General features: G+C 41.7%; 1 protein-coding gene across 5 annotated transcripts; it reads left to right on the top strand.

Annotated features, from left to right (window-relative positions):
- The first annotated feature begins 124 nt into the window (after window positions 1-124).
- VEZF1 (vascular endothelial zinc finger 1) lies at window positions 125-15,888 on the top strand. Of its 5 annotated transcripts, XM_077852548.1 has the most exons (8): window positions 149-303; window positions 2,270-2,392; window positions 3,001-3,221; window positions 5,126-5,820; window positions 6,592-6,655; window positions 7,699-7,900; window positions 9,193-9,330; window positions 12,500-15,888. In XM_077852548.1, the coding sequence occupies exons 3-8, from the start codon at window positions 3,216-3,218 to the stop codon at window positions 12,925-12,927; spliced, it is 1,533 nt and encodes a 510-aa protein (XP_077708674.1). In that variant the 5' UTR covers window positions 149-303; window positions 2,270-2,392; window positions 3,001-3,215; the 3' UTR covers window positions 12,928-15,888. The 5 variants fall into 5 exon arrangements, with proteins under 5 accessions (XP_077708671.1, XP_077708672.1, XP_077708676.1 ...); XM_077852550.1 differs by lacking the exon at window positions 2,270-2,392 and having other exon boundaries at window positions 146-303; XM_077852547.1 differs by lacking the exons at window positions 149-303; window positions 2,270-2,392 and adding an exon at window positions 2,408-2,426.
- The last annotated feature ends 1,608 nt before the right edge of the window (window positions 15,889-17,496 follow it).

Below are 17,496 nucleotides of genomic sequence, written 5' to 3' on the forward strand. Positions count from 1 at the left end.
CGGCGAGCCTGCGGCGGGGACGCCCGGGAGGGGTCCGGGCGGCCGGGGGCGGCGGCGGCCGGGTCGGGGCTCCCCCCCCGCCCGCGCTCGCCGCGGCGGTGGTGCGTCCCGGAGGTTACCGGAAGTGGCCGCGCTCGGCGCTGCCATGTTGAGGAGCCGCCGCTGCCGCTGCCGCCGCCGCCGCCGCCGCCGCTTTGTTGTCGCCTCCTCCGGCTGAGGAGGCTCCCCGAGCGGGGGGAGTGGGGAGGAGGGGGGTCGGCCGCCGCAGCCATGGAGGCCAACTGGACCGCGTTCCTGTTCCAGGTACTGGGGGCCCCCCCGGGGGGGCACGGGGGGGACAGGGGGGCCGGGCCCCGGGCTGGCGGGCGGGCGGGCGGGCGCTCCTCCTCCCCTCCCTCCCGGCTCCGCGCTCCGGCCCGGCCTTAATCCCCCTTTGTTTTTCCGCCCGCCCGCGCCGGCGGAGCGGGGCTGCTGAGGTGAAAGGAGGCGGCCTCACGGGGTGCGGGGGAGAGAGCAGGCCTCGGGGTGAACCCCGGGCCCCCCCCAGCACACTCAGGCACACGCAGACACCCTTCCCTCCCGCCCTGAAGGGGAAGGGAGGAGGCCGGTCGCTGTCAGCACCCGCGGCCCAGAGAAAGGAGGGCGCCGGGCCGCTGGCCGCCTGGCCGCAGCGCGCCCGGCCCGGGCCCGCACGGTGGGGTGAGGGGGTCCCCAGGTCCGGCTCCGAGACACTCCCCACACACACGCACTTCATCCATCTTTCGCTCGCTCTCCTTCCTCCTCACCGCCCTCCCCTCTTTTTGTGTGTGTGTGTGTGTGTGTGTGTGTGTGTGTTGACTTTCTGACCCCCGTCCCCGCGGCTAGCGGGCATCCCTGGGTTCCCCGCCACTCCCCCTTCCCGCCGCCCCCCTCGTGTTTACCCTGTTGGGGGGTGTTGTGTGTCTCCCCTCCCCAAACTTTTTCACTGGATTTACGTTTTTTTTTTTTTTCTCTCGCAAGCCTTTGCCGAGCCTTGGCAGCTGACACCCTCTCCCTCTGTCCAGCTCTCCCGCCGTCCCATTCAGCCCGGGGAATCCCCCAGCCTGGCCGGGGCGGGAGGAGCGGGGCGGGGGGGCGGGGGGTGCCGGGACTCCTGGAGGCCCGACCTTCTCCCGGAGCGCTTTTCCCTCTCGTCCCACCTCGAACGTTTCCTCCAACCAAGTGGGGGAGACGGAAAGTGGAGAGAGCAAACAAAGTCGGCTTACAAAGCCCCCAGATGAGTCATGCGTTGGGGTGTTGGTCTACACTTTTTTTTTTCCTTTTTTTTTTTTTGCAAGAAACTTGAAAGTGTAGACGATACGTTGGCAGTCCTCTTGCCCGCCCATTTTAGGTGGGGGACCCCTGTTGGGAAGACCTAGGCTGGAACTTGATTTTTTTCCCTGCTTCATTTCTATTTGCAAACGAAGCACTTAGTGGGCAGTAGTGATGAGCTCACGGGGAAACTTCGGAACGGGAGGAGGTTAGGAAGCTTGTCACTTTAAACGCGTTCTTCCCGCCTCTCTGGGTTATTTTCCTTCTTTGAATAACTTCGTGAAATCCCAGACGCGTTACTTGGGCGCTTGAGACCTTTTGAAACTAACCAGGAATGGATGCAGAATTTTCAAAAAATTCGCCCAGCCACTGGACTCATCCCAGTGGAAGTAATATAGGGAATTGGATAATTCGAACATTACCTATGGTGTAGAGCTGGTTTATTGTTTTAAGACATATTTTCTCTCAAATGTGAGTAATTCGATTTTTACGTAGTTGATTGAAATATGTTCCGGCTTCTCAAAATTGAAGATATGCAAAATTATGGAACTCACAAACTTTCTCATTCTGATCGGATATTGTTTTATCATGCTTTAAGTCAACTTAAAAAAAAAATGCATTGAGAAAAAAAATGATAAATAACTAGCTGGCATCCAAATTGGTGTAAAGGTGGCAAATGCCCTCTCTAGAAAAAGCTTTCAAATGGTCGTTTTAAATATGGGATTAATGGGCCACCTAAGTGATTTTCATGTGAGGAATGATTTAGATTTAACCATATTAAACCTACTGCCCATAAACTTCATGGAGATTGCAAAAAAGAGTTCTTTATGTAAAGGAAAAACCAATCACTGATTTTTGGAAAGCTAATTGAACAATCCTTTGGAATACTTTTATTATTCTTTTTCTGGATAAGACAAATGCCAAGCATTTATTGATCAACTTGTTAATTAGATTTTATATTATTTAATTTTTTTTTCAGCAATTAAAATCTTTTTTTCCACCTGATGGAGAAGTGTGAAAACTAATATTTGATCCTGGGCTTGGCAATGTGTGCAGTGAAAATTGTTGGAAAAATAATTTAGAGCCGAGGACAGTTGAATGGGTAAAGAGAATATTTCAGTCTTTTCTATGGAAAGGTATGAATAGACTTACTCAGTTTCAGTTTTAAGTAATTTTTACTGGGGAAATGGGAGAGTTAAACTCTCTTGTTTGTTTCCTAGAGCATATAATTGAATTTATATTTTAAAACAATTTAATACCTGCTTGCTTTCCAGATAACCTGGTGGAAAGTGAAAGCCATAGCTGTTAAAATGTTTGATGGATGATTCTCCTAACAGGACATTCAAGATATGACTCACTGATGCTAATTTGTTTCAGTACAAAATTTTTTGCCCTCTGGCAGCGGAGATTTCATGGTGCTATATCTTACTACCCTGGGTGATGAAATAACATTTCTGTTTTGTTTTTTTTGTTTTTTGTTTTGTTTTGTTTTTTTTGCCAACTTCAGAAAAAGGAAAGCTTGGGCAGGGTTAAAAAAGCCTTAAAGTTGAAAGAGATGGGAGATAAAATTAAAGCATTGGTTTGATGATACCAGTCAAATAAAAGTCTACCCAGAAGTTCTTTTTTTTTTTTTTTTTTGTTCTTTTTTTTTTTTTAATCACTTAACTGAAGGCAGGCCATGGTTGTTATTTTACTCTGTCTCTCCCTCAGAGAACAAGTTGGGAAAACCCAGTTCCCCTCTTAGAAGGCTTCATGTAGAAGTGTGGGGATCCTAGGAATCCTCAGAGAGTGATTCCCGTAGTGGTCGAGGCATTCTACAGCATTTCACCCAAGAAGCAGGGACCTGGTGTGACCCTCGTGTGAGAGTGAGCTTCAGCAATGCTGTAAAAATACTTTATGTTGCCACAGACATCTGAATTGGTAAAATGGCAGTAAGTGCTTTTAGTACTCCATCAAACTAATGGTTGTTTAGAATTGAAAAATGCCTCTAAACACTATAAGTCTGAACTTTGTCCAGAAGATTTGCATTCCCTATTATCTGATCTGTTAGCCTTTGAAATTGTATATCTTGAACTATCTTCAGCTATTAACTGTTTGTATACTGTATGGAAACTTGGGTATCCACAGCCAGGTTGGAAAGGGGATAAGATTTGCATCCAAATTCTGTAAAGTTTCCACTAATGTCTCATGGGCAGACACTGACATTTACAAGAGCTCCATAAATTAAATTAAAAGTGGACTATAATTCGGTATGATCCCTAAGTCCAGAAAGATACTCAACAGGTCAGCACATAATTTCTGTGAGTACTTCCAGGACTCAAATGGGATTCAACCAAAATTATTAAATTGGAACTGGTAACTCTGAATACCACACCTCCTAATGACTTGGGGGAGACTTGGTTCCAGGCTTAGCTGTTGTGCTGCCATCAAGTAAAAATGGAGCTATGTGTGGTAGATATTTCTATACATTAGGGGAGAAGAAGCTCTGTGTGAATGTGTGTGTCTGTCTCCTTGTTTTCCTCTTAATCAAGTTAACTGTAGGACTTGTGATTATAGAGTAAGAAGGCTAAATAAGTGACTAGAATGTCTAAGATAATGGGATGGGCCCCTCCTAGGATGTTGTATACTTAAAGTATTTGGAACTCTTACCGCTAAGTGCATGTATCCTTTGAGGATTACAAAACTCAAGCATAGGGGCTTGGGTTCACTGTCCAAAAAGTTTCAAAAAATAACGTTGATAAAGTACAACGTACCAGAAAGAACTATTTCAGGAATGTTTCCCATCATTTTCTAAATGTTTATCAGAATGGAGAATTTTGAAAGAATAAAAACCAAGAGAGTAACTAACTATTCATAAATACCAAGAACCTGATCACAAACCTGACGATGAAATTGCAGTTGCAGCTAAGGAAAATTTCCAGTGTCCAACTCTAGAGTGGAGAAGCACATCATAACAGCAAATGTTTAATACTTTAACAAAATGTATAAGTGCTGGAAGAGGATGAAAATGAAAGGAATTTTAATTATATTTAGTTTGTTTTTTCTCGCTAGTCTGTCTTAGAGAGTGTAGGGTTTGTTGTTAAAGGATGCAGATTTCTAGTGTAGGATCAAATGAACTGAGAGACAACTGACCAGTGTTTTGCTGTAGGCTATACCTTCACAGATGCCTTCCAGGCTGATTAATAGCAAGTTTCATTTCAATCAGATCTTTTAGTAGGAAAATTAAAAAGTAAACTTTTAAAGAAGTTTTAAAGAAAACTTTAAAAGTAAACTTAACAAATAGTGCAAGTATTCAGAGAGCTAGCGTCCTTTTTATCACTTAGCAACAGCCTCCTTCCTCAGTCACTAAGTTCTGTGATGGGAGACATTGGCTTTCTTTTCCTAGGTAAAATAGACAAATAGATGATTATGTGTATATATGTATATGTGTGTGAGTGTCTAGCGTCTGCATTACTGCAGTAAGGTACTGGTAAATACTTAAGTCTGGAGTGTAATTCTTTTGACAAGTTATTTAAACTTGGTTTCAGCACTGACAGACTATGCAAACTGATTTCATCAGCTGGTGTGTCTCTTATGAACCAGAGTGGTGTGTAGTCAGCTGTTTGAAAGCAAGATCACTGTCAGCAACTTAGTCGTAAAAGTTTTGTGTCTGCACAGTGATTTTTAATGCTTTGTTTTGGGAACTCTGAGGGTAACTAGGTGGTTGCTGGATCTCTGCTGCAGGGAGTAGCTTACAGGCTCTTTGTTTCTTCTGGTCTCTGTTGTCTGGAGCATGTTGAATTTTGAAGGCCATTGTGCGAGGCTGAGTTTCTGAAGTGTAAATGTTTGGTTTTAGGCCCATGAAGCCTCCCATCACCAACAGCAGGCAGCACAGAACAGCTTGCTGCCCCTCCTGAGCTCTGCTGTGGAGCCCCCTGATCAGAAACCATTGCTTCCAATACCAATAACTCAGAAACCTCAAGCAGCACCAGAAACATTAAAGGATGCCATTGGGATTAAAAAAGAAAAACCCAAAACTTCATTTGTGTGCACTTATTGCAGCAAAGCTTTCAGGGACAGCTATCACCTGAGGCGCCATGAGTCCTGCCACACAGGGATCAAGTTGGTGTCCCGGTCAAAGAAAACCCCCACCACGGTGGTTCCCCTCATCTCCACCATTGCTGGGGACAGCAGCAGAACTTCGTTGGTCTCGACCATTGCTGGCATCTTATCAACAGTCACTACATCTTCCTCGGGCACCAACCCCAGCAGCAGTGCCAGCACCACAGCTATGCCCGTGACCCAGTCTGTCAAGAAACCCAGTAAGCCTGTCAAGAAGAACCATGCTTGTGAGATGTGTGGGAAGGCCTTCCGAGATGTGTACCACCTTAATCGGCACAAGCTCTCCCATTCGGACGAAAAGCCCTTCGAGTGTCCTGTTTGTAATCAGCGCTTCAAGAGGAAGGACCGGATGACTTACCATGTGAGGTCTCATGAAGGAGGCATCACCAAACCCTATACTTGCAGTGTTTGTGGGAAAGGTTTCTCGAGGTACTGCATTTTGCTTTGCTTTTGTTTTTATTAGGTATCAGTGAATTTCAGTTTTGTCTTTTTGTGACCCAGAAGGCTTATTATGTGAGAATAGCTGTGGGCAGGCCTGTGTTATTAGAGGAGATTGATGATAGATAAAGTATTACACTTCCAGGTCTAATTCCAGTTTGGTGTGGTTGACAAGTGGTGACATAGTGATTAGCTTAATATTTCAGTTAAGCAGTGGCCTGGTGGACTCAGGCCTTCATTTGGCACATCTGTAATTCTTATCACTGCAAAACTATTGGTTTCCAATTCAGCTGGGTGACTAGACATGAGGTTCACTGTGTAAATCAAAGAAACTTATTTCCTGGAAGTTGGGATGACCTTGGATACTCTTAGTATAACTTTTAGGACTTTTTCCCATTTTTCTGTGGTTACTAACCTTTCACTAGTTTCCTTTTTAAAGGCTTTTGAAGTTAATATAGTAGTAACTGTCTCTGGCAAGTGTTAGGACTGAAACTTTGGGTATTTTATAATTTAAAGAACCAAGACCTAACATGATTTGATGTTGACTAGAAGAGAAAAATTAACAGGTAAAGGACTAAAAACTTTTGTTTATGGTAACAGAGGTAAGGAGGCTTGCACTGGGGGGAGGGGGAGTTGATAGTTCTGCTAGCTTTCTTTAAAATGCCCTCCACCCAAAGCTGCCAAGCATGTAAACATCACAGTGAGTAGCATTTCTCAATGTGTGTTCCATTACATCTTCTGTTGAAACTCTCTCTTTCACAGGCCTGACCACTTAAGCTGTCACGTAAAACATGTCCATTCAACAGAAAGACCCTTCAAATGCCAAGTAAGAGTTAAAATGACTTATCCTTAGTGTAGCACTTAATGCACAATATCCAGAAGGTCTGAGCCAATCAAATCTCACCGTTCTTGAATAGTCTTAAAATCACTGACTTGAGTAAATGTGGTCCATTTGAATTCTGGTTTTATACAATATAAATGACAGCTTCTATTTCTGTGAGGCAAGAGCATTTAAAAATGTAAATGTGTTGTTTTCGTTAAGCTGCATTTCCCTTTCCTTAGGCAACAGTATTTATCTTACAAGAAAAAAATGTATAGTCTTGCAAAGGTCATTATGTATTTGAAATGAATAAATGAATGAAATGCTTTAAGTTATTTTCTGGGTGGATGATTTTTAACCGTAAAAGAAGAAAATAGGAATTTTCTCCCAAGTGGAGAAAAATTATTGGATGTTTGTCTGTCAAATTGGAGCCTTTTCTAGTTTGAAAATCTGTTGATTTTATTTGGCCTAAGTTGTGATAATGAAAAGGTTAAGAATCTTGCTAAATCCAATGACCTTTTTTAGACATCAGTAATTTTAGTTTGTTGCTGGAAGTCTTTCTGTGCTCCTTTCAGTTAAATGTGTTAACAACTGACTTTATTGAGTAAATGATTTGAATCCTAAGAAAAATCCAATCCGAGGAAGGAAGCTAGTATCATTTGAGCAAGTGCCTGCTATGTGGGAGGCCTTGGGCCAGGCTCTTAATCTCACCAGTAATTTTGTGAGGTAGGTATTACCCTCCTTTTACAGATGGAGAAACAAATGCAGATAGGTTAATTTGCTTAGTGTTACACTGTTTCATGAATCAAGGAGCTGCATTTATTTCCAGGTTTAACTGACTACAGCTTTTCAGTACTCTGTTATTTTTTCTTCCCCCTAAATGTAAGGGTCTAAAATTCACCAAGTGTTTCCTTACGATTATGATTCTAGGTAACACATGCAGTTAAAATGCAACTAACTCAGTCTGCTTGCAGACATGGATAGGGTTATGCCTAGAATATAACGTACTTTAAAATGAGTAGAACAGGATAGTCTATATTTAAAAAAAGTTTTCCTCCCTCATGCAGACGTGCACTGCTGCCTTTGCCACCAAAGACAGACTGCGGACACACATGGTGCGCCACGAAGGCAAGGTATCATGTAACATCTGTGGGAAGCTTCTGAGTGCAGCGTACATCACCAGCCACTTAAAGACACATGGGCAGAGCCAAAGTATCAACTGTAATACATGTAAACAAGGCATCAGTAAAAGTAGGTGACACTTCAAATTATATTTCTGTTGCATTTCATATTGATGAAATGGATGTTTTTCATAATGTTTTGAAGATGTTTTTACTGTGCTCTCAGAACTGTGTTCATATTCATCTTACATGTTTTTCTCCTATGACTAAAGCATATAAACACATGTTAATGGAGAGTATATACTGGTATTGGAGATCTGCTTCACCTGCGTGGGTGGATACAGACAACACTGACAAGCCCTCCACTAATTTTGCCCAGTCCAGTGTTTGTCTATTAATAACAGTCAAGTTAGAAAAGCAGAATTTCCCTGTCGCTCTTTTTTCAACGTGTCCCTTCTGTGGAGTTTGAACAAAAAGCTCTGGTGTTTTAGAATTGTGGCAGCAGAAGCCACACTAGGAAGTTGCAGCTTCTGTGAGACAGTTTTCATTGTTTTTGTTAAGAAAGTTTTATGAGGTTAAGGAAGATTCTTAAGCATCAGTGTCTCCTAACTCCTGTTTGAGTTAATAAAATGCCCTTGATAACCTTAAAGATGAATGTGGCATCAAGTTTGCTTCTCAATCAAATCGGTAAAGTTGGGATATCCTATCCATTTGGAAGTGTAAGTGCTCTGATTATCTTAAATTCAGAATCAAAGATAGAATATTTCAGGGACTCATGAGTAAAATTCAGTATTTGCATTTACCCAGGTTTTGTCTTTGAGATTGCCCTAACCACCAGAAGAAAATCTATTCCTAATTCTGTATTCTATTTTATAAATATGTATATATACACACACACACACTTTATGCTGCAGAAACATTAAATTCTCAGAATAGGTGGCCAAAAGTGAGCGGAAAAGAACACTTAGTTTGTTTTAATCTCATCCATTTTTGCTTCTTTGTAAGTACATTGGGTTTATTATCTGGCATGTCACACTTTTTAACTTTACAAAAATTTGCTTTTAGTGTGCATTGTTGTGGTCAAGTAGCCAACTTGATTAGATATTTTGACGAGCATAAATTAGTCTATACTATTATCACCCAAGTTCCATTCTAAAAGACACTTTTAATATAGCAAAGAATTATTTTCTCTTTTATATTGATTTTCCCCCAGCTCTCTCCATTTTTCTTGTAGTAATTTATTTATTTTGACCAGTATAGACAGAAGCAGCAAAAGAAGATCTCTCTAGTAAAAACTATCAAGTCAAATAATAATAAAGGTCAGAGAAGCTTGAAGAACCAAAGTATCTAAGTTTCAGATTTTGAAAAAATGGCTACACTTTTTCAAGGTAATGTAGCATCTATGGTTTATCTTTGGAGTAGCATGCATGAGTGAAGAAACCAGCAGCCAGAAGCAGCAGCAGCAGCAGCAGCAACAGCAGCAGCATGTGACAAGCTGGCCAGGGAAGCAGGTGGAGACACTGAGACTGTGGGAGGAAGCTGTCAAGGCAAGAAAGAAAGGTAAGATGAGGGACACCTGGGTGGCTCAGTGGTTGAGCGTCTGCCTTTAGCTTAAATAGCGATTCTGGGGTCCTGGGATCAAGTCCTGCATTGGGCTCCCCACAGGGAGCCTGCTTCTCCCTCTGCTTATGTCTCTGCCTCTCTCTCTGTATCTCTTTGAATAAATAAATAAAATCCTTCAAAAAAACAAAGATAAGATGAGGTGGCCAATGCTCATGGTACGGCTGACATGTGTTCACATAGTGTGCCCCAGGCTCCAAGAGAGGCATCCACAACTTAGGGAATCTGGCTTCCTGGAAACCTGGAAATACTATATGTTGGCCACAAAGCTTCTAAGCTTCCAGATAAGTGTTTTTTGTTTTTGTTTTGTTTTTTTTTTACTTAAAGAAATAAAAAATCCTTAGTGCTTCTGGTCATATTCTTTTGATTGACCTTTTCTTAGAAATTTGGAGCCAGATTTGGTCCTTCACTGTGTATGTTCAGAGTTCCATTTTTATGTCAATCTCCATGCATTATGGGCTCCTCTTTTGCCCTTCTAAAACATTCCCACTTTTGGAGGTGGATGAAATATTCTTTTGGTGCACAAGTTTATTTTCTTACAACTTTGCTATTTTCTGCTCTTTAATGTTCTTTCTGTGTTGCATTATGTATTACCTGTTTCCGGCTTAACGGTGCTGATATTTTTGCTCTTGGTCTTACCTTAATCTCATTCAGTCTCTTACTGGGGCTGGTGTTAGCCTAACATGTGTGTACTTAAGTTGTTAGGGACTTTACTGTCATTGTTACTAAGATTGAGAATGGTTTGCTTTCTTTTCCTAAATCTTGTGAAGAATCAGTTGGAGTATCTGTTTTCCACACAGCTTTTTAACTTAAGACTTAAGAGTTTTGGCTTCTGAACTATTGTGGGGGCATTTCAAATCAATCATTTTGTCTGTGTACCATCAGCCATAGGAGAGATTCCTAAATTGCTTCTTTCCTTCCTGACCTCTGCCATGTCTTACTGTTTTACTTCAAATTCATAAGGAATCCTTTGCCTGTAGGCTCCTCTGTAATTCCTTCACTGTGTAGTCTCTTCCCTCCTTTGCTTTCATGTAGTATAGCTCTTCCCTTCCACAGATCCCTTCTAAACACCCTGTATTTGGATAAAGATGAAAGGAATATAGAGTCCTTTTTCATACATCTACTTGCATTGCAGCCAGGTAGGCTTTCTACCCTTCCTCAGCAGCTTCGTGCTCTTCTCTTCCAAGTGAAAATTTGTTATTATTTAATAAAATGTTTTATGGTTAGAAGAGGTGGAGATGAGGGTGTGCAGGAAAATGTCTATGTGCTATGACAGTCGCAAGTAGGTGAAAGCATGTTATGAAGGATGTTTTACTTGAGAAGGAGTAAGAGTAAAATGATTTAAGTCCTAGAAAAGGATGATGTTAGACTGAAAGGAGAGGCAGGGGCGGGTGGGGAGGGGCCGGCACAGGTGAGGGTGAAAGCCCCTTCTTTGGTGGAAACAAGAATACTTTAGCAGTGCTAACATCACCTCAAAAGTGAGTCGGTTTTCCCTTTCTGCACTCTTCTTTTTGGTGTTGTATTTCATTTTGCGTGCACAATAAGACTCAATTGTTTAGCTCATCTTTTGACCTCCACGAAACAAAATGCTATTGTATTCCCATTTGTAGCATGAATCTCTCTGGAAATGACCACTAATGTTAGAAACATCTGTATTCGTGTTAGTAAAATGTCACATCTTTGGGGAGAGGAGATTCCTGCCCTGACAACCTAAACTTGAATCACCAGGTCTCTTTTTTTAAATAAGGTAATATAAAGTCCCCAAACCTGAGTAAGAATCAGATCACCCATCTCAAGAGCTTTTTAAAAATACAGATTTCTAAAGTTCCATCTAAATATCATTGTTGAATTTCCTGGGAAGTTTTGGTTTGGTTTGGTTTGGTTTGGTTTTTGTTTTTGTTTTAAAGCTCCCTAGAGAAATGATTTTGATCATCAGCCAGGTTTGGGAATTCCTGACAGAGAGTATGGAGTTTGCCAGAGTTCCATCATATTGATCAGCGTGAGGTGATTTGACTCGGATGTGTGGAATGTGTGCAGACTTCTGTCCTTAGTCTTAAATGTATTTTCTCCATTTTGATAGCCAAGTCACATGCATCCAACTAGCCAGCTCATCTGTCTTCTCACTGCTGTTTTCTGACACACCAGCAGGTGGTGCTGAATTTTATTGAGGGGTGGGGTGGGGGTGTCACCTCTGAGGGAAGTTTTCTTTAAGAAGTACCCAGGCTTTGCTGGGTAACAAGCACCAAGGTCCCACAAATCACTGTAGGGTCTTTTTGCTTAATTAGTCCTCCTTGGTATGGTTGATGATGTATAGAATGTGCGCAGTTATATGACCCTGGGTGTAAAGTGGGAGATTCTGTCAGCATCAGAAAGAGAAGAAATGGGAGTGGAGAGGAAAATATAAACCCACTGAGAGATATTTTCTCTTTCTTAGCATAGTTAGGGAACCTAACTAGACACATTAGGATTGTTTAAACGATTTTTCTAAGACTGAAATAAACAGGTGATATGAAAATAGCTTGTTGGTCAGTCCCTACTTTGGGATTTTTAAAACCTTAACAGAATGTAGCTTCACCTCTGAGGCTTTAGAGTAAATAGCATTGAGGATACACAACTCTCTCCGCTAGTTACAGTGTGCCTTACTAGAAGATTTTTCTGATTACCTGTTCTTGTGTGACCATCGGCCCAGCTCTGTGTAAACAAGCTCTTTCTCCCAGCCTGCCAGTGCTTGGCTCTGCCTGCATGAAATGGTAGTGAGAATACTAAGCCCTGCTTGATATCTCTGCCTCCCAGAGTGCCTAGCAGAAATTAACTGATCTTCCCAGCATCACTGTGAGGTAGGTAAGTAAATCTAAATCTGAAACCAAAAGCGCCAGGCTAAACAAGTTGCCCAAAGCCGTGTGGGAGGAATAGCATTAGAAAAGATTCATGCATCCCCAGTCCTGTACTCAGAAAGAGCCTCCCTTCCTGTTGACCGCTTGGTAAAGAACCTGTAATTTCATTCATTAAATGTCCTTTTTAATTAAAAAAAAGAGTTGGTTCAGAAGTTGTTTGTGAATTTTACTCATTGTTTTGGGAGTCTAAAGGCCATTTTGTCTTCTTATTTTAGAAGCTGCTAACCTGTGCCAAACCTCCACGGCTGCTACGACACCTGTGACTCTCACTACTCCATTCAATATAACGTCCTCTGTGTCGTCTGGGACGATGTCAAACCCAGTCACAGTGGCAGCTGCAATGAGCATGAGAAGTCCAGTAAATGTTTCAAGTGCAGTTAACATAACCAGCCCAATGAACATAGGGCACCCTGTAACTATAACCAGTCCATTATCCATGACCTCTCCTTTAACACTTACTACCCCAGTCAACCTTCCCACCCCAGTCACTGCTCCAGTGAATATAGCACACCCTGTCACCATCACGTCTCCAATGAACCTGCCCACACCTATGACGTTAGCTGCCCCTCTCAATATAGCAATGAGGCCTGTAGAGAGCATGCCTTTCTTACCCCAAGCTTTGCCTACATCACCACCTTGGTAAACAGTATTATAAAATCAAAATATGGGTTAAAGTAAATATTTACCAGCAACTTACTTTTAGTTTATTAAAGCAAAAAGTAAACCATGAAATTGGGAGATTTTATTATATTAGTTAATAATAGTGTAGTGGCATTTTTTTCCAATTTGGCTGGGATTGTTCAAGGTAGGGTGTGTATGTAACTTATCACTGGACCACTTTAGTTTAATCAGAAATTCGTTTTAGCTGACAGCATTGCTTAAACAATAGTAGTTGGCAAGGTAAAATGCCAGAATTAAAACCAATCATAAAAAAGCAAAACCCATTTCAAAATAAAAAAACAGCATTACTGTTTCTAATCCCAAGGAATCATTTTATTCTAAACACTAGCAGAACTCTTCTCCCCATACGAGGTGGATGGCTGATTTTAACCCGAAGCTCTAAATCCACAGAAAGCTAGTGTAGAATTGTCTGTGTTTATTGTTTTTATGAGTAAATACATGCATTGTCATAATAAAATGCATTTCAGAGAATATGCATTTTACCTTTGGGAATATGTTAATTTCAGGCAGCATTCCCTATGGGAAAGGTGATACCAGCTCTGATATGCAAAGCATATGATAATTTATCATTCTAACTTCAACATATAATAGGGATTGTGACCTGATATTTGGAGATGTAAATATTGCTCAGCATATTAATCCTGATGGAATATAGCATTGTAGTAGACTTTTTAAAAAAAAAAAAAAAAAAAAAAACACACCAAAATATACAAATTGTGTTTTGGTAAGAAAAGGCCTCAACTGACAGAGGAGAAGTCAAGTGTGTGGACGGGCAGACTCCTAACAGAGGCCACTGGGACTCCTATTCAGGAGCCAAGGAGTACTTTCGAACAGTTAAAATATATTGCTTTAAATTGGAAGATGCTGGAGGCACTGGGATGTGATATGCCCCTCTCTCTCCCAATCAGAGCCTGTTGATATTACAACAGGGGAAGATGTGTTAGTTGCTCACTAGAGTTTATGTCTTATATTAAATTGTATACAGTTTTTATTCTAACCACTAACTAGGTAGTATACCCCTTCAGAACAAGCAGAGTGTATCTTTTTTTTTTAATTTCTCCTTCCGTTTCTTAATCAAGTATTGTGCAGATTTGTTCAACTTTGTAAATATGAACATCACTTTTTTTTTCTTTGAGAAAACACTTGTATCAGCTTTGTGGTGTTTTCAGGGAGACAGCTATCTGTGCTCCCTGTAGAGACCCAGCAATGATTGTGCACGTTAAGACATGTGCTTTTTATTTCTTAACAGGATGTTTTATTTCTGTACATAAAGTAGAAACCAAAAGTTAGGGAAACAGATACTCTTTACACCATCATGCCACACATTAATGTTTTTAAAACATTGTGTTTTAAAAAAAAAAAAAAAAAAAGTTACTAAAACCAAGACGCTGTGATCTTTTTTTTTAAGTTGCAATATGTTTTTGGTTGTTTTTTTTTTTTTTTCCTTTTTTAATCTTGCAGTTAAGAGAAATGGAATTTAGTTGTATTAATCTTGGAGAATGTTTGCAGGACTGACTATCAAACTGGATGACTTCCGTTTATACCCCACTGTGTCAGTTCAAGCATCCAATACCTTACATCTGAGGCAGACTTCCTACATCAGGGACAGGTATCTGTGTGTCATTATACAAAACAGTTCGAGGGGGTTGAACTACATAGTAAAAAATAAAATAGTACTTAGTGTAAAATAATTTTATAAATGATCTTTTGTACTTTAGGACATTAAATTGTACAACTTTTGTATATATAAAAGCTTAGGAACTTTCTGTTTAGCAGGAAGGCAACACATTCCTACACTTTTAATGTATATGTTTGTTATAATGTCCATGTAAACATGCCCTATGTTTGTGCCTTTTAATTAGTTTGTCTCAATAAACAAAATGTAGAGAAAAATATGTAGCTATGACTTTGTTACAACTGTTCCTATCCACAGTACAAAGATGGTTTGTTTTTAATCTGTAGAGCATTATGTGTGGACTACTGGAAGGACTTGTGTAGGGAAGGCCCACACACGGCCCTGCTGAGGCCTAGATTGGGCAGGTAGTGGCCACATTTGGAGGAAGTGTACGTTTCCTGGCATGCAGCCCCAGGACCGGGTTCTGGCTCTGCCTGCTAGGACCTGTCATCTCTGGCTGGGCTGGCAGTCACCATCCACCCTGATTCAGATAGCCCAGGCTTCCTCCACAGTGGCCCAAGGAGCAGTCCTCAGTGGGGGCACGTGTGGACCCTACCCCCAGGCTAGAGTGTGGTCGTCAGAACCCTGAAAGTATTAGTTCTTAAAAAAAAAAAAGATATATACTAGAAATGATTGTTTTATCAATTCATTGTATAATAAACAGGAGTGAGACTTCATTGTATGACTTCAGTTAAAATGCTATTTTGTATGCATTCTTTATTCACTTAAGAAGCTTGTCTGCAATAATAAAGCCACGTCGTGTCTTCTTTTGGGAGGGAGAGAGTCGGCAGGAAGGGGGTGGCGGCGGGCCACTGAAAGGGGGGCCAAATAGGTTGTGTGGTGAGATTCTCCTGTGTCTTGGAACTGGAATTGAGTTTTGATGCTGATGAACTGATTCAACCAAGTGTTGAAGGCACGACGGCCACCACGCTATGAAAAAGCAGTTTTGTTTTTCCCTTCTGGTTGTAACCTGGTTGAGAGCTTCCCCTTTATCAGATTGGCAGCTAAACAGTTGTATTAGATAATCCTCAAATCTGACATCCAGCCTGTTATGCTCTAGGGCTCGCTGCTTGGCCTGCATTTGCCTTTTATTGTATATCCATTTCCCTCCTAAGGTGTGCTCCTAAATGAAGGTTTCTATGTAAGCAGATGATGATTTTTTCCTGTCAATACCAGCACTGTATTACTAACATGCAAAATACTGCAGATTTATTTTGACAAATTAAAGTTAACCAGTCACAAACGTTATGATGGATTGCTTACTATCTCAGAAGCTTCATCAGTTCACTACGATGGTAGAAAGGTTTTAAAGCACTGCTTCTCCAGGTGTACACATCTTAGTATGGGGCTGGAGAAAGGGGGAGGGACTGTTGTCATGCTGGTTGGTACTGAGCTGCTACCAAGAAGAGGGTGGAAATGCACCACACTGATCACAGGAGACAGACTCCTGCCAGTCAGCTTGAGGAAAAGCTAGGAACCCAGGCCTTGGGTCAGTGGCCTTAGGCATAGGCTCCTGTTCTACCCAAAAGAAAAATGGGTTTAGGGCATTTCTCATGCTCTAGAACCCAGTTTCCTTGCTTGTAAAGGGTTTTAGGCTGGGTCTCATACCCATTTGTGTTCAGCTAGATTCATCAGATGTCCGTTGGGTATCAGTAATGTGCCAGGCGCTCCTTGGGCACTCTTGGGTTGTGTAAAGCAATTCCGATGTGGTTGCTATCTCCCAAGGGCGCTGGAAGAGGAACATGACAAGCACTCAAGTGACAGTATCCTCACCAGATCAAGTTGAATCTGACCCTTCCTTCATTTAGTGAAAAAGTTTTGGATACTTACATGTGTTTTATATAGAATTGAAGCTTCCCAAACCTTTTCTGATGATTGCTTTAGTCTCTGTTGACTCGGTGAAAACAGCTGGAGGAAAAGTGTTCCTAGTGTTGCTTCTGTCTGGAAGCGGAAAGTGTTATTTCCCTGAGTTGCTAGCTAGCCTTTACAGCCCTGGCTGTCCAGGTCTCTGCTCTTTTCAAGGGGCCCAGCAGTTTGGTCCTCTCTAAAGAGACCTGGGTCCAGGATATAGAGGGGATAGAGAAGGTTTCCCTGAAGTGTCCTCAAGGATCGCTGGACAAGAAGTCCAGTGTGTTCATGGGATATAATTATACATTCCCCCTCCCTACTCTAGTAAATGTGGCTCTCAGTCCTGCACTCTTTGTTTCCCCCTTAAAGAGCCTTGTAGCCTGAACGAATGCCATTTGTCCCCATTTGAGCCTATAAATCTCCCCCACAGCTGGTCTGACCCTGGCAGATTACTGGATAATCTCCCCCTGGTCTTCTAAAAAGGAGGGGGTAGGGGAGACCAGTGTGTGATGGTTCAGGACTCAATACTGACTGTGCATTGATCTAGATTCCAGCTTCTCTTGGTTGCCCACTGTTGGGCAGTCAGACTCATTTAGTTCCCAAGGAAAGAATGGAAAGACAGTCAAAGGCTTTGCTTTGGATTTTCATGTAATCTAGCCTTCTTAGGGCAATCTGTCAGGGGCTGGCTAGTTAGCTTTTCCCTTCCCAAAACAGGCACTTGACCCAGATCTTGGCCCTGGACCATGAGGGTCAAGTATACTTCACTTTACAAAAACTGCCATGTCATGGTAAGAGAAGGGATTTTCACACTTCAGATTCTGTATCACCACTGACTTGCATCATAATTTCAGAGTTTTTCTTCATCCTTGATCATCTTAAATTGACATCCCATCCCCTTCCCAATCCCTAAATATCTTTTTGAAGAGTGCATAAAATAATTTAAAATCACTATTCTTACTGGAATTAATCCTTTTTGAGTATGTACTGCCAGCCACGCAGGAGGAATTC

Source organism: Canis aureus, chromosome 16 (genome assembly GCF_053574225.1).
Source record: "Canis aureus isolate CA01 chromosome 16, VMU_Caureus_v.1.0, whole genome shotgun sequence".
Taxonomy (NCBI): domain Eukaryota; kingdom Metazoa; phylum Chordata; class Mammalia; order Carnivora; family Canidae; genus Canis; species Canis aureus.

Coding starts and splice junctions, on each gene's coding strand:
- VEZF1 (XM_077852545.1), top strand. CDS start 271: ATGGAGGCCAACTGGACCGCGTTCCTGTTCCAG. Junction 5,821..6,591: donor TGTGGGAAAGGTTTCTCGAG/GTACTGCATTTT, acceptor TCTCTTTCACAG/GCCTGACCACTTAAGCTGTC. Junction 6,656..7,698: donor AAAGACCCTTCAAATGCCAA/GTAAGAGTTAAA, acceptor ATTTAAAAAAAG/TTTTCCTCCCTCATGCAGAC.